The following is a 19,781-nucleotide window of genomic DNA, read 5'->3' as shown; positions in this document are numbered from 1 at the left end:
CAGGGCGGGGGTACGAGGCCTGGGGGGCGGGTGGCTGGTGGCACCATCAGCCTCGAGGGGAGGGTGGGAGGCCTGGTGGCAGGTTAATGCCCACCCCCTCAAATCTCTCAAGGAGGGGGTACGGGGATATCGGGTGGCTGGTGGGTGCTCTTGGCCCTGTGAGCCTCAAGGATGAGGCGCCTCAAGGATGAGGCCTAGGTGTGGGGTCAGTGGTCCTGCTGCCCCCCACGAAACTCAAAAGGGGGAATAAGGCCCGGGGGGGGGTGTGTGTTAGTGCTCCTACGATCCTCTCATAAGGCTTATGGAGGGGATGCAAAACCTGTTAGAGGGCTGCATCGTTCCTTGAGGAGGTGTGCAAGGTCTCACCGAGGTAGTGCTGCACTCCTGCCCCAGGGTTGGGGGCCTGCCTGTGCTGCAGGGGGAGGCGGGGCCCTCTCCATCAGGGTGCTCCCTGGGGTCCCAGGGCTTGGGAAGCGATGGCAGAACACAGGTGGTGGCCTGCCTTTGTAAGGGTCGGGCAGGTGAGGCAGTGCTGCGGTGTCCCCAGTGCTGGTGGAGAGCACAGCTCTGCTAGGAGCTACTTACAAAGTCTGTTCCACGCAGGGTTTGTTTTGTAGGTAGTGAAAAACAAGGACAGTGGCATCATGCTTGATGGTGGTGATGTGCTCGCATCTTGCTTTGTTCTCCCCTGATCAAAGCCATGCAGATGGATTTATTCCTGTAACTTTCAGTTGTATTGAGGTGAGGAGATACAACACTGATTCCCTACTATTTTCTGACCTACCTTTTAGCAGTTCTGCTTACAGGAGTAAAGAATTCAGCCCAGCTTTCTGCAGCACTCCCCCCTAGGCTGCGCTAGAGTCCTACAGCACCTACACCAAAACACAGCTTTTCAAGACAGAGGATGTTTGTGGGTTCAATATACTCAGTTTTTGAGGAAGTAACTTTGTTGTTTGTTTTTTTTTTTTTAAAGCTACCTGAGCAGCCTGGTGCCTGAGCATGTGGTTTGCCTATCACTGGTATCAGAGTTTGGGCTGGGAGGTTTGCTTTGCACAAAGCAGAATATAGGCTTGAATTAAGCTATCATGTTTCTGCAGAACCAGTGTAAGGATAAGCAAGGTTTCTAGCTTAGTAGTGATGACAGAGAACCTTACTCATGAAGAAGCAGGAGAGATGAAAAGTTAACTGTGTTTAGTAACTTCATTTTTACAGTTAACACTGTACATACAGCAGAAAACATATAAATATGGAAAACAAGAGAACTTTGAAGACCAGTTACCATGAGCTGCTAGCAGCAGAAAGTCATGTGTGCTTTCTGTCAAATGATCTTCAACTAGCTTTGAGCAAAAGTGTGACTGCTGCTCTTCTCTGTTTGCTCTCGGAGGTTTGGACAGACCTTTGACAGGATGCTGGGATTTCTGAAGAAGCCAGTTGTGGTTACTGCGGAGATAAATGTGAACCTCGTGGCATTGACTGTGATGGGATTAATAAGCCGTCTTTGGGGGCTTTCCTATCCACGGGCTGTAGTGTGAGTAGAATGGTTTATTTTCTACTTGGATGACACAGACTTTTGGTTTTTAAGCATCTGTAAGTCAGAATGCAGGAGGGGAAGAGCAGAGCTTGCCTGATGTCAGCCTCTTAAATACAGTGATAGTGTTTCCCTAACAGGAACTCCTGAGGGGAAAGTAAAGGGGCAAAGCCACTGTGCTTCACTGTATTCTTAGCTTTCTGCCAACAAATCAGTGTTTCCTTTCTTAGTATCCCTATAGCCTGCAGGATACTTCCAGTGAGATTTGACATATTTCTGCCTCTTGTATTTCAGTTTTGATGAAGTTTATTATGGCCAATTTGTTTCACTCTACATGAAGAGGATCTTCTTTGTGGATGACAGCGGCCCACCTTTTGGCCATATGCTGCTAGCTTTGGGAGGTAGGGTTTCTCCTGAAACTGGGAAGTATCTGTTGCCTGTTGCTGTGGAAGAGAGAAGTGCTGGTTAGCAATGAGTTATCCAACCCTGTTACTAGGGAAAAGCACAGGGCAGCTGTGAGATTCTGATGCAGAGAGAATTAGAATTTCCCTTATTTAGTATTGTTAGGGGGCTGTTACATGAGTGCTGGGGAGGTGATGGAACCATGCATCCATTACCTCATCCTTATCCAGTCCTTTGAATAAAGAAAAAGGTAAGATGAGAACTGCTAGTGACTAGAAATAACAACAGCAGACTTTCAGGCCTGAGTTCCATTCTGTAGCTGAGATATGCACTGTGTAAAAGTGTCTGCATGGGAAGGGGAGATTAAATATACACATAACTTTGTCACCGAGAGTCTGTTGTTCCTAATTTATATTCTTTGTGCCTCTGCACTTTATCAAGCCCCGCTGCAGGCAAAAACAGTACGAAAGAGGACCCTTTTGGGAAAGAGGGCTTTCATGCATGGAAAAGCTATGTGTTTGGGAAATGGTTCCAGGACCAATTTAGCACCAGTTTTTATACTTGTTTTGAGACTGGAAATTCTGAATTGTTGCTTATGTTGTAGGTTACTTAGGAGGATTTGATGGAAACTTCTTATGGAACAGGATTGGAGCTGGTAAGAGGTGATCTTAACTGTCTCATTCCTTTGAGAAAATAAGTAGTATTTCAGGAGCTGACAGATTCCTTTTGCCTGACTAGTGGAAGTAACGCTTTATCTGACACCTTCACTTCTCCTCTTAAGTCTCCTGCAGGTCTCTAACAGAAGTTTGAGGCACTATGATTCCATAGCAGAAATTTTTTTAAAACAGTTAAAACATTTTAAGCAGTACAAGACAGACAATCAATTAGTAGCAGTTAGATTCAACAACTTCTTGTAGTCATAAGGAGTTCTGTATTGATCTGTCTTCTCTGCAATTAATAGTTTCCAAATTTGTACATCACTGTTGTCTCCTGTTTCAGAATATAGCATGAACGTTCCTGTTTGGTCCTTGCGCCTCCTGCCAGCACTGGCTGGTGCTCTCTGCGTGCCTTTAGCATACCAGATTTTGGTAGAACTGCAGTTTTCCCACTGTGCTGCACTTGGAGCTGCTCTTCTGATTCTCTTAGGTAAGATTATTCATCTGGGCTCTATTCTTCATAGAGGGGAAGAAGGGTTCCTTTTCCCCTTGTGAATTTTTAGGTTGCATAAAAGGCTGGAGTAGCATCTCCCCAGAGAATGCTAACAGCACATCGGAGCTCATTGTCAGCCCTGGCCTCTGTCAGTCTCAGCTGAGCCTCTCTGGTCCCCTCTATTCTTGCAGCTCTGCAGCAGGCTGTTGTTCTAGGCTGAGGCATCTCCAAACTGTGGCAAGCCAGTCTGTATCCTTAGCACCATGATCTGACACTGTTCTGGTGTGTATAACCCAGCTGTTTGTTTTTTTTTCCTCTGAGGATCTGCTGGCAGCTGCCTGAAAGTGAAAAAGCCAATCTACAGCCCTTTAGCAGTTTGATAAGAGAAACCTTTCCTAGCTACCAGCTGCTCTGATTCTGGCTCAGGGAATCCTGTACGAGGCAGCTCATTGCAACTGCCTTTCTTGAAGACTTGTCATCATGCTCATTGCCTGCTGGGGTCACTGCCTTGACTCTCTTTGCCTTGAGAAGCAGCCCTTTGGATTTCCCAGCATTGATTTTCTTTGCCTTTAGGCAAGCACAGCACCTTTATCTGCCTCCTGCCAGACTTTACTACTTGCCCACCTGTTTGTCCTTGGAGACACTTACAGCCGTGCACTTTGCTCCTGCTGGGACGTTTTTGTCCCTTTAAACCCAACACCTCCCTGTTACAGCCAGTAATATTGCAAATGAATTGGCTGTCCTTAAAGGGGCAGGACCTTCTGTTGGGTAATGATGGGATTGCCTGTAGATAAGTTTCTCTAATTTTGTGTTTGTCTCTCTTTTCTTCCAACAGAGAACTCTTTGATCACTCAGTCAAGGTTCATGCTCCTGGAATCAATATTGATTTTTTTTATCCTACTTGCAGTTTTGTCCTACCTGAAGTTCTACAATTTGCAAAGGCACAGGTAAAGCTGGGTTGTCTTTTGGATATTCTTGCAGTGACTCTTTTTTTGTCACAGACTGTGGGGGTTTTTTTCTGTAAGCCACTTCACCATTCTGCAACTCACTTCATCTGCCTGTAAAATCCAATGCTTTGACCTCTCATATGACTGCCCCAGAAGTTTTCTCTTCTGAGAAGTGTTAAAGACTGTTTTAACTGGTAGCAAGGTTGTCTTTTTTATTTTACAATAAAAGTAAAATCCCTTGGGAGCATGCCTTTGCCCACCCAGATTTTTTACTGGAAGGTTTCCTTCTGTGCACAGAAACACTGATGATAACAGGTCACTGAACACTTCTTTGTTACTGTTTACAGGCACTGAATTTAGAGATCCCTGTCTCTTTTCTTGTGACTTCACATGTTCTCTGATCCTTGCAGAGGATAAAGTAATCTTTTGTATAGTAAAATTATCTTTAAACTTAGCCCAGTGAGTGAATGAATACATTTCTTTCTTCTGTAGTATCAGAAGCCAGGTTGCATGCAGTTTTGCTTTTCAGGATACAGAGAAGTACATTTAACAACACCCTGTAGGTCAGGGCTGAGAGTTGGTAGCGTGGGAGGTTCAGAATGAGATAACCTCTGAGTACAACAACTAATAGTGGAGTCCTGCAAGTTGTTTTCAAGTTAAATTATCTGAATTCAGGATCATAAGAAGGTGCACAGATCTCACCATAATATCTTTTCCTTTGTCCTTTTATTTAAGTTCCTTCTCTGGAAGCTGGTGGTTTTGGCTTCTGTTGACTGGAGTAGCTTGTTCTTGTGCAGTTGGGTAAGTGATGATGTCTTTCTTTGGTTTAGTAAGCTGACTTTCCTGCCTACCATCTGAGGTGTCAGTGGGGGTTCGGATTTTCAAGACTGATTTTTGATGCTGTTTTGCGCAGACATCTCCATGACTTTTTAATGAGTTAGATTGTTTCTGTAGAGAGGATGTCAGTTCACAGTGGGCAATACCAGCCGTGAGAGGATACTGTCCTGGGAAGAACAAAATGCATTTCTCAGAAAGGGTTTTATGTCTGCATTTCCCCCCTCTCTCCTAGTTGCCTAAGCTTCACTAAGTCCAAATTTAGGGACTCTGTGCTTTGTGATGTGCCACCTTATTATCAGGAAGGTTCTCTGTCACTGCAGTTATTTAATGTAATTGGCAAACAAATGGTATCTTCTGGTGCCAGAGCCTTGAAGCTTATTTATGTTGTACCACACTTGTCATTGGTCTAAGTCCTTGGACGGGTCACGTTCAAGAGAAAGTTTGAATGTTTATGTCTTGTATTAGGTAACTGTGTAGTTTTTAACCGTGTTCATTTTTTATGTGCTTTCTTCTCAGAGTGAAATATATGGGCCTGTTTACCTATATGCTGCTCTTGGCCATCGTAGGACTCCACTTCTGGCACATGATAGGAGATCAGAACTTATCAAATGTAGGTAGCACAATATGGAAAATACATTATGTGTAACTTTTCAATACAGGAGCCAGGCAGGAGCCTTGCAAGCTCACAGATCACAATGCTGTCTGTAGCTGGGTTTTGTACTAAAATTCCTTGTTGTAGTCTGCAAACCCTCACGTCACAGAACAGTTTCGCAGCTCAGTTGCTGGAGAAGGGATGCTGGAGAACACTTAAATTTAAGACAAGCATGTGTGTGTGCCCGGCTTTTCTGCTCTTTTCCATGTCTTGGTGATTTGTGGCTCAAAACCTATACTGTTTCACATACCTCCTGCTGGCTCCAGTTCAAACCCTCGGTGGAAGTTATCCAGCTGTCCACGGAGTTATAGCTGCATGAGGGTGGTTGGAGAAACTTAAAAAAGACAAACTAAACAAGCCAAGTGTACTGGTATTTTTAATATTTTTAGTATCTGGAACATGAAACCAGTGAGTTCTCTGTGTTCTTTTAGGTTTCCTTGATGTGCCATTTTCTAGCTAGGGGCCTGGCCCTCATCATCATCCCAGTGGCCATGTACCTGTCCTTCTTCTATGTTCACTTGACTTTGCTGTATCGCTCTGGGCCTCATGACCAGATTATGACAAGTGCTTTCCAAGCCAGCTTAGAGGTAAATGAAATGTGGTCATGAAACTGATTTATTAGGGAAGAAGAGGGGAAAATCTGTCTTGTGTTCACCATTAGAAAAAAGGTGTGCAATCTTGTTCCCTTGATCCTGCATATTTGTTCCTTTTATGTCATTTAACTATTTTGCTGCTGTAGTACTGCTTTATGATGAAGCAATAATGACTGAAATCCTAATAATGGATGAAAAGCTTTTCCCAGTGAACAATATATTCACTTTCCAGCTGAAGATTTGTCCCTTCCTACAGGAAGCTCCACAGAAGTAGATTCAATACTGAACTCTTAAGTGATGACGTTGTAGACTACAGGATGACAGTATGATTTTCTGTAGAAGAGTTTTTATAGTCTGTCTTTTAGAACAGCATGGCTTTAGGGATATTCCCAAATACCCTGTGGTCTTCCAGGCTTTGGTGTATTTACTGTCTGCTCAGTATGGTGCTGCAAGACTTGATTTTTGTAGATATAACCAAATGAGAAGGCATTGTGCTAAGATACTGCTGTCTTAATGTGACGGGTGACTCTTAACAGACTTTAAACAGCCTCTGGGTTGTTTCTTCTTCTTTCCACTTATTCTGTCATTATACTTCTCAGGGTGGGCTGGCTCGAATCACTCAGGGTCAGCCCTTAGAGGTGGCCTATGGCTCTCAGATTACTCTGCGGAACGTGTTGGGCAAGCCCATGCAGTGTTGGCTCCATTCTCACACGAATACTTACCCCATCAGGTGAGGAATCTGGTTGGGTCTATATTGTTAGGGTGGAAGGATGCTCTGTTTTTTTGCCTACCAGTCCAAATATCTCAGTTGAGGCCCTGGCAGTCTCTTCATTAATCCTTCAGAACACGCTGCAGATGCAGAGATTCTCTGTGCTCTTTAGGAATGGAGCCAGTGATCTGGTGCTGCTTTGTATTGCTGTGACTGTTGAGCACAGAAGTGTGCTGTTATGTACCTGTGTGTTTTATTTTAACCTTCTGTGCAGGTATGAGAATGGCCGAGGTAGTTCCCATCAACAGCAGGTGACCTGCTATCCCTTCAAGGATGTGAACAACTGGTGGATTGTCAAAGATCCTGGCATGTGAGTATACAAGAGATGTAAATAAATGCCAGGCTGCTGTAAGCATAGCTTCTGTAGGCTTCCAAAACCTAACCAGGGCATAGCTTGGATTGGACATAACTGTGCTCTGCTTGTGGGCGTAGAGGCTGTGTGTGATCCTGAGCAAGTTATTTCAGCTGCAGAGTTGGTAAGGGTGGCTCTTTGCACAGCCCTCCTCAATACGGTAAAAGCATTATTAAGGACTCTGAAATTCTGTCTGAGCTGCTCCTGCTAAGACGTGGGCTATGCTGTGCAACTTTAAAGACTCAGGAGACCGGTGGGAACTCTTCAGGTGCTTTGCATGAAAAGGAAGTTCTGCTTTTTGAAGTGTGTGAGCCATGGCATTAGAATGCCTTGATGAGTTTTATCAAACTTCAGTGAGTCTCAGAAGAGAGTAGAAATCACTTCTGCAGAATGGGTGTTTCTTTGTATTTAAAGTGTGGGATGAGCTGTAGAGTCTGCCACACTGGGAGGGATTCCAGGTGGGTGCCTCTGCTTGTGAGGCCTGGTTCACGCTGAAGTGTTTTGCCATTGTAACTGTCAGTGGAGAGCAAGATTCCTCATTCTTGTAGTTTTGCCAGTAAAAGCCCTTGTGTGATATCATTTCATACTGATCAAAAAGTTGCTTTTGTAGGTTTCTTATGTTGCTCTGGGAACGGTATAAAGAGTTGTACCTGAAGGACTGTGTGCCATTGTAAGTCATACCTGTGTTGGGGAAGTTTGTCCCTAGTGCAAACCTTCAAGCAGGGACTCTACTAGAACCACAGAAACCCAGTATCTTCTTAAAATTTTTTAAACTTTAGAGTCCTATGAGCCTTGGAGGATGTGAGTTCCTTCGATAGAACAGTGAAGTACAGGGAGCAGTTAGGTGAGCTGCAGCATTCCCCCTCGCCGAAGCATGCCTTAGCCCTGTCCGGAAGCAAGATGGGAGTTTGGTATTCATGGTGGAGATAGCCAACCATGGATCTCTCTTATAATCCTGCCAAAAGTGACATCAGTTGTAGTACGAGCACCTGCCAGACCTCACTGAAGCACTTACTCATCTCACAGAAGCCACCAAACAGCTGTGGTGGGACTAATCTGAACTTGCTCCTGACTGACCTGGATTCAGACCACTGACCTAATGGCTGGGATGTCGGTATCCCATTACTGATCCTCTGAGTCATTCTGCCCTTAACTCACCTTTGCCTTGATGAACTTTGTTTCCATTCTGGTACTGTCTATAGATTGCTTTAATTTCTCATCTTACTGCAGTTGGGTCTGTCCCATGCCTGCAGCTTCTTGACCTAACAGTTTGGTCATGACAAGGTTGCATTATGTAGAAAGAAGAATGTAACCACTTCCTCTTGGGTGTCATTCCTCCAGGCAGCAGCTGGTGGTGAGTAACCCACCCCGTCCCGTCAGGCACGGACACATCGTGCAGCTGGTCCATGGCATCACGACTCGGTACCTCAACACGTAAGTCCTTTCCTCATCCTCTGCTCTGCCGAGCCTGCTGGCTCGTTCTGCTTTGTCGTCTCTCAAAATAATTATTCAGGGGTTGAAGCACAGTGATCCTTGCATTCAGATATGTTATAAACTGCCTGTTATTCATGGATTCTTAAAATGTTGGGCTAGGAGGGTCCTCCCTTGGTTACTTGTATCAGCCACCCCCGTGGCCCAGGGAAAGGATGCTGTATGCTTGTTTTTTGACTTGGCAGTGGGATTTGATACTAATCACAAACTGTTCAGTGGCAGCGAGCTGTTTCTAGTCCTCTCTACTACTAGCCTTTAGAGGGGCTAGTGGTGGTTTCACTGATGGTCACAGTTCAGGATAGTTCTGTGGATTTGTAAATACATAGTCCCCTTGGTGAGTCTTCCTCCGTGCCCCTTCACTGCCTCTGCTCCCAGCAGGTGCAGATATTTAGTGTTTTGTGCAACAACCCAAAGTCAACTCCACTGACTTTGATGGCATGCTCCTGCATGGAGGATGTGGTCTGAAAGTTAGGAAGCCGTGGTGGAGGATCCGGTGTGCTGTGGCTGACTGCCACGGATTCTTGCCTGTTTTGCAAAGACTGCAGTATGAAATTGCCTCCTGACTGCTTCCCAGAGGGCATCTGCATGTACTTGAATATCACTCAGATTAGGAAGGGGGTTGTTGTGAGCTTCGGTTTTTGCTGTGTCCCTTCAAAACTTAATTTGTTCATTATTGGAAACCCCAGTGAACAACATCTCTGTTTGTTACAATCGGTGCTTGTTCTCCAGCCTGGCGTAGCAGGCATCTGCACTGGCTTCCTCTGAGCCTGTTCCTGGCAGCTCTTGGTAGTGGGGAGTGTTCTCTTTCAGAGAAAACAGTGCAATCTGTATAAATGAGTGACTTTTTGCTTTATTACTGAATCTGGTCTAAGTCAATTCAGTACTTTTATGAGTTTGCTTTTTATATGAATTTGGGAAATGGTGTTGGAGGATCTTACTTTACTTGTCTTATAGGCATGATGTTGCTGCCCCTCTTAGCCCCCACTCCCAAGAAGTTTCCTGCTATATTGATTATAACATATCCATGCCAGCGCAGAACCTCTGGAGAGTGGTGAGTGGTCAAAGGGAAGGGAGGAGCTCATCACGTTCCAGCAGAAACAGCTGAGACAACACGATGATCAAAAGACATCTTTCTGTTGTAGGAAATTGTAAATCGGGAATCTGACACAGATGTGTGGAAGACTATTATGTCAGAAGTGAGGTTTGTTCACGTGAACACCTCTGCTGTGCTAAAGGCAAGTGGATTTATGTGTATTTGCCTGTAGCTTTTGCTCCATGCAGTTCTTCTAATCACATAAACTACTAATCTCTCTGCACCAAAATGCCTAAACCACTAAAATAAATAACCAAATAAGTAAATAAAAGGAAACAGTAAACTTGCCTGATGTGATAAAAGAGCAGCATGTGTTTCAGGTGGTCATACTCATACTTCATTCCTTTTCAACCTGCAGAGCTGTCCTGCTTATCAGGAGGTTGTGACACTGTGCACAACTGGGGCTCAGAAATCGATGCTGTCTGTGTGAGGTATGTGACAGCAGCTGGAATAGTCAAGGATCTCTTCACAGAGTTTGACAGAATCACTGACTTCATGGCTGTAGCATTTGTTGAGACAGTTGCATGATGACTCTTCACATACTCTCTGGCAGTCCCTTGCTGACATCCGCTGCTCAGGCAGGGCCTTGGAACCTCCATCCTGAAGTTCAGATTGGCAGGACTGTAAGTTTACGGTCATCTTTCACTTTCAGCTCAGTGGAGCGTCTTTACCCGAGTGGGGATACCGGCAGCTGGAGGTGGTTGGAGAGAAGCTGTCCAAAGGCTACCACCAGAGCATGGTGTGGAATGTGGAAGAGCACAGATATGGGAAAAGTACGTCTCAGCCATGTTGAAGCAGATTTCTGTGACTGGGGGACACTTGATGTTGATGGGAAGGTGGTATCATGTGTATTGTGTTCAGCAGGCTCTGGCTCTAACACGATCTGTCAGAGTCCTTATGAATCCCTGTAGAGTGCTCTTGCAGCTGGGCTGTGTATTGGAGAAGGGCCCCCAGGAGTGTGAGGAGCCAGGGGTCTATCGTATGTGCCCTCTCTCCCCTTTCTAGCTTTCTGCCTGTTGGGTGGTTATTTCTGAGCTATGCTGCTTTCTTCCAGGCCAAGAGCAAAAAGAGAGGGAAGTGGAACTCCACTCTCCCACGCAGATGGACATAAGTAAAAACCTCAGCTTCATGGCAAAGTTCACGGAATTGCAGGTGAGTGTCTTGTCAGTCGTCCCTTCTGCTGCAGAGCAGGAACCTGAGCACTGCTGCACACTCTGAGCCCGAGGGTTCATTGGTTATTCCTTGCCCATAGAGTAGTTTGGCTGCCTCACTGAAAAAAGATATTTCTCAATGCCCTTAGAAGGACATTAGAGACCGACGCTAATCAGTAACAAATACCCAAGTGATTGTGTAAAAAAAGAAGGGGGAGGAAGATTGGTTGGGCACCCAGAAGCTGAAACTGAACTGTAATGTGTTCTATGTGCAGTCAGTAGTGTTGATGCCTCTTACTGACACTGTAGGAATTCACAAAGGAAAGTGCATTATATAAGAACAAAATAAAACTGTTGTGTTCATCAGTATCCTGTATGAGATATGCAGAATCTTTCTCCACTCCCAGGTTCAGAACGTAACGTCTTACATCTGGAGCCGTTCCCCCATGCCTGCTATCCCACTCATTGTTCCAGTGCTGAAAGCCTTCTGTTTACTTTTTTTGTAGTGGAAAATACTCACATTAAAAAATGAAGACACAGAACATAAGTACAGCTCCTCTGCTCTTGACTGGATCACACTGGACACAAATATTGCCTACTGGCTCCACCCGACCTCTGGTGTAAGTACAAGAGGTAGAAGTAGACATGAACCTGGTGAAAAAGCAGAGCAGTTCAGATGTGAGCTCTGGGAGAGCAGGGCTGCAGTTCCAGCCAAGGAGCTGCTCCGGGAAGGACTCTTCCTGTATTAAGGATATATTTTCCCTGGGGTTTTTTTTTGGCATGCGATACATCTTTGACAGTAGTTGCTTTTAATTAAATCATGTTGTCTTGCACTTTTTTTCTTTTATAAGGGGAACTGCAGTTTAATAGTTTCCATTATTGATTCCATTTAGAAGATGAGTTCATCTCCAATAGCATCTTTTAAATGCCTTACATTATAAAAGGGTATTAAAGCAGCAAAGTTTATCGAAGAGCTTTGTTCCAGGAAAGATCAGGTTACTAGCCAGGCACGTTCTAACATTTAGTTTAGCAAGTATGTGTAGGTAAAATTTAAACTAAAGAACTGCAGCGTTTTCCTGCTTATGGCTTAGAGCATTTCTATCCTTCAGGCCCAGATCCACCTCCTTGGGAATGTTGTCACCTGGGCTTCAGCTAACGTTGCTGCTCTTGTCTACATGTGTCTGTCCCTGTGGTACTTGATACGACGAAGGAGAAAGATTTACGACGTGCCTGAAGGTCTGATTCCACTGTGTATGTGTGTGTCGAGGTTGGGGGCGTTGTAGCTTTGTCTGCTGCACTTTAATGGCCCTAAAGCCACATTTTTGCAACTATGTGCTTGGCTATGCAAGCACTTTTTCCTGTCTCCAATCCTGGAATTTTTATTAGGGACAAACATCTAGAGTAGCCCAGGAAGAGACTGATTATGGTTATTGCAATATGACCGTCATTTCAGGAGACAATATAGTAGCCAGCATATTTATTTGAGTCACTTCCTAGATGCAAGCAGCATCCAGGCCTCAGATTTAGATTCTACTGAGCCCTTTTGTGATGATTTAAAAGATACTGGCTGTGTGGGGAGGGGTTTGGTGTAGATGTGATCATTCTGACTGAGGTACCATCTATCTCCTCTATGTGGCAGGGCAGTTTTGTGCTGCCCTTTCTGGACGTGCATTTTGTTGTCATGTTGGCCATAATCTGTCTTGATGGGTACTTCATCAAAGTGTGACAAAATTGAACCATTTCCCTCAGTTGAGCGTGGTTGAGTTACAGGTTTTATTAGAGAGTGGTGAAAAAAACCCAAACAAACCATGACAGTAGTCAACCTTTAGAGATTTTAAGTTTCCAGGGTCTGTGCTTCGAGCTATCTCCCGTCTCCTGCAGATGCGTGGCAGCTCTGGGTATCAGCTGGGGGGATCTGTGTTGGAGGCTGGGCTGTGAATTACCTGCCCTTCTTCCTGATGGAGAAAACACTTTTCCTGTACCACTACCTGCCTGCCCTCACATTCCAGATTCTCCTGATTCCCATCGTATTACAGCACCTCAACGACCACCTCTGCAGGTATTGGGTTTTAACACAGATAGACAAGAGAAGTGACACAGTTCTTTTCTCCAGGGTTGTCACCCTGGCAAGCTGCTGCAGGGAAAGCAGTGGTTGCTCCAGCAGTGGCCATACTTTGTCATTTGCCTTTAGAGAAGACAGGCCATATTTAGGTCTTCCTTTTGGATGAAGTGTTTGGTCAACCTTGGCGTAACTTGACTGCTCTTCCCCTCTCTCATCCCAGATCTCTGCTTCTCAAGAGCATGTTCGGGGCACTGATCGTAGCCTGGTTCTCTTCCGTTTACTTTGTCTATTGCACGTTCAGCCCTGTGACCTATGGCGAGCCCTCGCTGTCTGTTACTGAACTCAAGGACTTGCGCTGGAAGGACAGCTGGAACATCCTTATCCGAAAACAGTAACAGTCACAGTCTTGTTACAGGCAAATGGGAACACCTTTTATGTAAAGCCAAGAATTTATTGTTAGTATAATTGAAATCTTAACAGTCTGATCAAATAATTGATAGTAGTCCAGATCTAATTATTACAGGAAAAGAAAATAAAAGAATATTGTTACAGAAAAGGTCTCAACAGTCATATAGCTGTTATGAGCACAATTCCCAGTGTCTACCCCTGTTACATTCACCCTTCCACTGCCCCTCGGGGTCTGAAGGTTGGTGACTTCAGTCAGCAGCATCCCAAGTCCTCTGCTGGGAGAAGCCTGCTGCGAGGGTTTCTTCCTCCTCTTTCCTGGGAGTATGATGTTGATGGTTTCCTCCTTGTTGAACTTGGAGCTATTTTATATGTTTCCTAGCACCTTGGTCTGCAATGCCACCTTACAAGTTACTAGAAATGGATACTCTTCAACATCTTGGATACTTTTCTCTCTTTTCTTTGTTACTCTTAAAAACTGGGGTTTCCCAGCTCTAAAGCTTACACATCCTCAACTATCAGTAATTGGCCCTGAAGTCTTCAGCATCGTCCCATGACTGTATGCCTCAACAACGCATTGTATGCCCTCACTTCCAGTGCTCAGCTATCATCCCTATTTCATCACATCAGAGCATTAAGCTAAGTTTATAAATTGTTCATTCTGCATAGAATAATGACTTGTTACTTATTATCTGTGTATAATGATTTGGCGTAACTATAACTTTTATGAAGCTAAGCAAAAATAAAACAAGTGGACATGAAAAAAAAATAGCTGTTACAGCTGAACAAGCTAAAACAAAACTTCAGGCAGGCCAAGAAGTTAGCCAAAGCCAGAAGAGTCCTTTGGCCTCGCGGTGTTCTGTGAAGCCTGTGGCCTGTTACCAGCAATGGCAGCGTTGTGTTTACTGGGCTGCAGGGTTACAGCTCAGACCTCACAGGAGGAGGAACTCTGACCAAGGTAGAACTGATCATGCTGACAAGGAAACCCACTCTAACTTCTACACATGGGTTCAGGGTCAGAACATTGCGGGTAACTCAGCCCAGGCCCTGGCCTGCTCCAACAGAGGAATTCACAGGGTGGAAGAAGGTGTAAGGGAAGGACTAGGATCACTCAGTGGGGAATCTGGAATAGCTCTAGAAGTGTTCCACAAGGGTTACAGTACCTATTGGTTTTTTTCATGTGGCTGCAGCAGCAGGATCTTGCAATACAGCTCAAAGCTGACCAAGAACAACAGTCCTAGGCAAACCAGAGCGCTTTTTACTGGAGTTCCTTACTGCTCTAACAAACACTATTCAAGGCTGCTTTGAGCTCCACCCACCCCCAGAGGAAGGCATGATCAAACACTACAGTTATTCAAAGTAGGTTTTAGTGACTATTTTGCTCCTACTTAAATCAGCCCCGATAGCTAATGCTTCAGTGCAGTAGCTCATACTCTAAGTCCGTCACCCTGAGCTAACCAGCACCCAGCAACAGTTAGGAAACCAACTGCTTTCTCCTCAGCATTACAGCGATGGACCACCAATAGATAACAGACCTTTACCCATTTCCAGTGTTGAAGAGGCTACTACAGGGATGACAGCAGACTGCATTTTTAAAAGTTTTTTTCCCCTCTAAAGCTTCAGCTGTTACAGAACTAAACCTAACAATTCTGAGTTAAGGGGAGAAACAACTGTTGAGTATAAGCGCAGCTCCAGAATTGTTCCCTTCTGTACCTCTGTGCTGCTGTAGTGCAAGTAGCACAAATACCTTTTACATAAAATGGTCATTTCTGCTCAGTTTGTTCATTTGTTTATTAGCCAAAGTAACACACCCACAACCAACACAGCCAGACCCTGGTTTTAGAAAACTAGCAAATATTAAAAAGTTCCTGTTAATCATATTTCCACCCATGTCCGTTCTTAAAATTACACCACAGGTCCAGACTCAAGACGGATACCACAAGGACATTTTTCAAAGGCCCAACCAGCACTTCATTTCAGAATTTTTTTCCAGAAACTTCACACTGCTGCAGTATCACTTATCTGGGGTAAGCAACAGAAACTGGGATGTCACTGTTTATACTTCTAGCCTCTTATCTGCTCTTTTCAGAAAACCAGACATTGAGATTAAACTGCCTGAGTGCAATGGCGAGCGCTCTGACCCTGTCTGAGGGTGGAAGCATGTCCAGAGCACGGCTTGTGCCATCAGAAGGAGGGTCTGGCAGTTCACAGCTTTCCCCCTTGCTGATCTTACCACCCAGCTCTGGCAGTGGACGGATTCTGCCCAGCAGAATCTGCAACCAGCAGTACAGAAATGCCCTAAGAGACACTAATACTGAAAGGTTCCTTGAGCAACTCAATCCAGTTGGAGCTCACACATTCAGTAACTGTGGTAAAGGAGACTATTTGGATACAAAAAAAATAATCGTACAGCATAGCAAAGTTCGGGACCTTAGAAAGGAATAAATTAGGAACCTGAATCCCACTTGTTGGGCCTGTCCCCACCAAGGAACTGCAAGTTCCCATTTGTCCCAGATAGTCTCTGTTTCATCTCTAGCTCAGGGGAGAGATTCCTCCACAGGTCAATCCTTCTGCCCTCACCTACCACTACAGGTAAAAAGGGGGCTGGCCAGCACTGCCAGAGCTCAAAGTGCCAGTGAGGTGGGGAAGAGCAAGGACTGCACTTGCTTGTTAAAATTAACAGGGTGTGAGCTAGTCTTGGATAAACAGATTATTTTTTCTTTGAAAGAAACAGACAGATAATTTTCCTGCTAAGGAAGATCATCATCAGGGAAATGGGGTATCTTGCTAATCACCTGGTAGTGCTTAATTTTCAAGAGAGATTTCAGCATTAGATCTCATTTTGAAAATTAAAAAAAAAAAGCAAGTAGCACTGCCTTTAACCAGTTCATCAAGTAACATCATAACTCCAGACATCGCAGGGAGAGAAGGGAGGGGTTCTGGAGGGGAGAGGGGCAGTAGGCCAACTCCTTCCTCTGCCCTCTGCGGGAAGTTTCACACCAGCATCCCCTCCGCTGCTAGGATGATTTAAAGGGCACTTCACCAACCATTCTGTCGAAGTCCTTTCCCAAAGTTGTTTCAGTGTCGGTCTGGACCAGAGGCAGATCCTTCAGACAGGCAGGTTAGTGCGGGCGGCTGCTGGACTCGAGGTGGGAGCGTTTGCCGGCCGCTAGCACGCTGCTGCTCTCCGTCTGCTCGGGGAACGGGCGCTTGTAGGTCCGACCGTGGCCGTTCACTGCCCCTCGCTGCCACTTGCAGATGTCTCCGTTTAGGATGTCCTGAATGTGCTGCACTATGAGGTTGATAGCAACTGCAGAGAGGAACGGGAAATGGAGGACACGGAGGCTTTCTTGGCCCAGCTATCTAGAAAATGTGGAGCATCCAGCCCTGTTCAACTCCACTTTTAACAACAAGCCCTTAAATGAAGCTCTGCCTGCCCTCTGCAGTGAGGTCAGCCCTCAGCAGAAACCAGCAACTGCAGCACCAGCTTTAACACTGGTGTCCTGCTCTGCCTCTCCCATCCCACGTCACTTTTCCAGCCCTCCACAGGCTCAGGGTCATGTGGGTCAGGCTCTGAGCAGCTCCCTCCAGCAAAACACCTTTCCTTAGAGACAAGTGAACAAGGCTGTGGTGTGCCACCTGCTCCCTGCCCAGCCCCAAAGGTGCTCTCCCCAAGAGAAATCAGACCGAGAACCCCACTCCCTTTTACCCATGTTGTCAACTCCTCGGGGGATGATCACATCTGCATACTTCTTTGTCTGCAAAACAGCAACAGTGGTGGAGACTGTTAATGGGAGAAGCCAGCTTTGTTCTAGGAAGAAGCTACCAAGCATCAGAAAGCTGGGGGCAAAGATGAAGGGGTTTCTGTGCTCTGGGGCTCCAAGTTAAAGCTCTCGGTCCTGGCAACACCGAAATGAATGGAGGAGTCATGCTGGCTAACGAGCACTGGATTTGAGGTCAGGGATTGTTCTCACTGTCCCTTTGCAGGCAGTCACCAGGTAGAGGCAGTAGGTTAAGCGCGGAGTACTCGGTTTTACACTTCTGAAGCATACACAAATGGGTCACCCGCTTGGAGGCCAAGGTCTGTTTGCTGAGAGCTGGCTCTAATCAGCATTTCACAAGCCATTGCTACATCTCTGCCTAGAGCCAAGGTACCCAGCGTGCGTGTGAAACTCCTTCCTGTCTCTGATGACATGTTATTGATTTTTACCATCACAGAGCCCCTGCTTTTTTCTCCCCCTCTACTTATAAAAAGGCTGGCAAATTCAGCATTTCTAATGTGTACTTTTACAATCCCAGAATTGCTTTGATCTAGAGCAAGAGGTGCCTGAGCGAGCCTTTGCCATCTTATTTAATCCACACACAGGATTTTGTTCTCAAAGGGGTTTTTGCAAATTAATTTGATGACGTGAGCACCTAAATTGGCCCTGCATTACATGGCATAGCAAGCAGACGCTATAACGGTCTGCCCCAGGTTTTCACCAGTGTTCCCTGCTAAGAGAGGGTCTGTTGGAAACCAAAGCTCTTCTCTCTTCCTGCAAGACTTAAAAATAAATGCAGAGTGGCAGTGTTTCAAAGGCACCCATGCTAAAGTAGCCGTGGCAGCGAGCAGTGAGAAAACATGTGCAGCCTCTAGGGATTGCCACGGTGCTTTGCAACACAGGGGACCAACCACTTTAGTTCCTTAAACAAGAAGCTCCTAATGGTTTAAGAGATAGGGTGTGGGATCATGAAATACAAATATCAAAAGCCACCACTGCTGCATCCGCAGTGCAGGTAACCCCCCAGGCAACCCTGCTCCTTCTCTCCCCCCACGAGCAAAACCACAAATGAAATTACTGAAACATTTATACCGGTAAGCAGAATTCCTCAAAGGCAGGTTTGACGAAGGTGGTGTACTGGGTGAGGATTTGCTCTAGGTCCCTCCCACGTTTCATATCGCGCAGAACTGGGATGGGAAGATAAAACCCACAAGATTTACCAGGCAGCCGAGGACAGAAAAGGAACGCGGGCAGGCTGACGCTGAGCGTTACCTCTGCGGGACAGCCGGACGTCAGAATCAGTGTCCACAAAGAGCCGGAGATGGAACATGTCCCGAATGTCTTGGTTGTAGAAAACCAGGATCCCCTCAAAGAGAACAACGTCAGCAGGATAGACCACAGTCGTCTCTGCCAGCCTGCCAGGGAAAAACACCCGGAGCACGTTGTGAAATGGGTCTCACACCACAGCCAAGCAGTGTGTCCCCAGGCCCAGCTGGGGACATCCACATCCTCACACGCCCCACACACAAACCCAAAACCTACCTAGAATGTGTCACAAAGTCATAGGTTGGTACCTCAACTGTTTTCCCCTCAACAATATTTTTCAGGGTTGTATGCATCAAATCGTTATCAAAAGCATCTGCAAGAGGAAGGTTTAAAGGGGAAGAATTTCAGATGCTGCTACATCAGATGTTCTGCTCTGATTTTCTAGACCCGAAGGAAAACCACTCTGTCCAGTGTTACACCAGGGAAAAAGGAATTTACAGGATATCCCTTCTTATCAGCAGCAATCCAACGCTCCCTGCCCAAGCCAGAGCTGCTGCACTTGGTTACAGAGATAAGGAAGAGGGAATTTGCTGCTTATAAGCAACTACAACACAATGAAATTAGGAACCCAAATGCGAAGCGGGTAATTGTGTAATTTTACAAAACCACTTGCTAATTGTATAATTTTGCACAACTCTTGGTCTGTTCCCCAAGAGTAATTTAGAAAAACCTCAGACATCTTTCACGCTTTTCAAGAGCGTTACCCACGCTGGGTAACCCACAGCAGGCTCCAGCCCTCAGCCTCGGGGGGATCGCTGTCCCGTTGGCAGCCCAGGGCGCTGCCCCGCCGCGTTCTGTTTACACGGACAAGCAGTACCAGGTTTGGGGAGCGGGGCCGCTTCTCTCTGCGCCTCCCCCAGCCGGGCGTGAGGCAGAGCCCCGCGCAAGGCGGGATGCTCCGACTCTCCAGCATCGCAGCTTTCACGATCGCGACTGCGGACACGTGGAAGCCAAACGGCTGTTCTGGGTGGGGGAATGAGCACTTCTGTCACCCGGCACTTGGCGCTTTCCACAAGCCCCCGCCGGGAGCCCCAGCCGCTGCCTCAAACCGCGTCAAAGGACCGGAAAAAGGCCGCGGGGCTCCAGCCTCACCCGGGTGGTCGAAGTTGTACTGGCCCTTGAGCGCCTTGGCCTTCTGCTCGGCCGTCAGCACCTTGTAGAAGCTGTCCTGGCTGAGGATCAGCACCTTCCGCTGCCGCCGCTCCACCTCGTTCTGCCCCAGCAGCTCCATGATCTTCTCGCACACTGTGGACTGAGCGGGGG

General features: G+C 46.1%; 2 protein-coding genes across 2 annotated transcripts; one reads left to right on the top strand and one right to left on the bottom strand.

Moving 5' to 3' along the window:
• The first annotated feature begins 62 nt into the window (after positions 1 to 62).
• POMT1 (protein O-mannosyltransferase 1) lies at positions 63 to 13,582 on the top strand. Its single transcript, XM_026860571.1, has 20 exons — positions 63 to 741; positions 1,385 to 1,528; positions 1,823 to 1,929; positions 2,535 to 2,585; positions 2,930 to 3,076; positions 3,915 to 4,026; positions 4,762 to 4,827; positions 5,380 to 5,473; positions 5,947 to 6,102; positions 6,708 to 6,838; positions 7,092 to 7,187; positions 8,571 to 8,663; positions 9,675 to 9,771; positions 9,863 to 9,955; positions 10,466 to 10,586; positions 10,868 to 10,965; positions 11,471 to 11,584; positions 12,074 to 12,200; positions 12,846 to 13,023; positions 13,247 to 13,582. Exons 2-20 carry the CDS (start codon positions 1,407 to 1,409, stop codon positions 13,419 to 13,421), a joined length of 2,178 nt encoding a protein of 725 aa, XP_026716372.1. The 5' UTR covers positions 63 to 741; positions 1,385 to 1,406; the 3' UTR covers positions 13,422 to 13,582.
• A 1,019-nt stretch (positions 13,583 to 14,601) lies between these two features.
• UCK1 (uridine-cytidine kinase 1) lies at positions 14,602 to 19,769 on the bottom strand. Its single transcript, XM_026860572.1, has 6 exons — positions 19,672 to 19,769; positions 18,735 to 18,831; positions 18,465 to 18,607; positions 18,285 to 18,379; positions 17,141 to 17,189; positions 14,602 to 16,741 (listed from the first exon to the last, which is right to left on the bottom strand). Exons 2-6 carry the CDS (start codon positions 18,809 to 18,811, stop codon positions 16,554 to 16,556), a joined length of 552 nt encoding a protein of 183 aa, XP_026716373.1. The 5' UTR covers positions 18,812 to 18,831; positions 19,672 to 19,769; the 3' UTR covers positions 14,602 to 16,553.
• Between the last annotated feature and the right edge of the window lie 12 nt (positions 19,770 to 19,781).

The sequence above is a fragment of the Athene cunicularia genome, assembly GCF_003259725.1.
Source record: "Athene cunicularia isolate RWA chromosome 17 unlocalized genomic scaffold, athCun1 chr17_part1, whole genome shotgun sequence".
Classification (NCBI taxonomy): Eukaryota; Metazoa; Chordata; class Aves; order Strigiformes; family Strigidae; genus Athene; species Athene cunicularia.
Note: the sequence above shows the minus strand (reverse complement) of the source record. Positions and strands in the feature narration are given on the sequence as shown.

Coding starts and splice junctions, on each gene's coding strand:
- UCK1 (XM_026860572.1), bottom strand. CDS start 18,811: ATGCATACAACCCTGAAAAATATTGTTGAGGGGAAAACAGTTGAGGTA. Junction 17,190..18,284: donor TTGAGGAATTCTGCTTACCG/GTATAAATGTTT, acceptor GCTGTTTTGCAG/ACAAAGAAGTATGCAGATGT. Junction 16,742..17,140: donor CCGAGGAGTTGACAACATGG/GTAAAAGGGAGT, acceptor TCCTCTCTGCAG/TTGCTATCAACCTCATAGTG.
- POMT1 (XM_026860571.1), top strand. CDS start 1,407: ATGCTGGGATTTCTGAAGAAGCCAGTTGTGGTTACTGCGGAGATAAAT. Junction 2,586..2,929: donor ATGGAACAGGATTGGAGCTG/GTAAGAGGTGAT, acceptor CTCCTGTTTCAG/AATATAGCATGAACGTTCCT. Junction 9,956..10,465: donor ACACCTCTGCTGTGCTAAAG/GCAAGTGGATTT, acceptor TTTCACTTTCAG/CTCAGTGGAGCGTCTTTACC.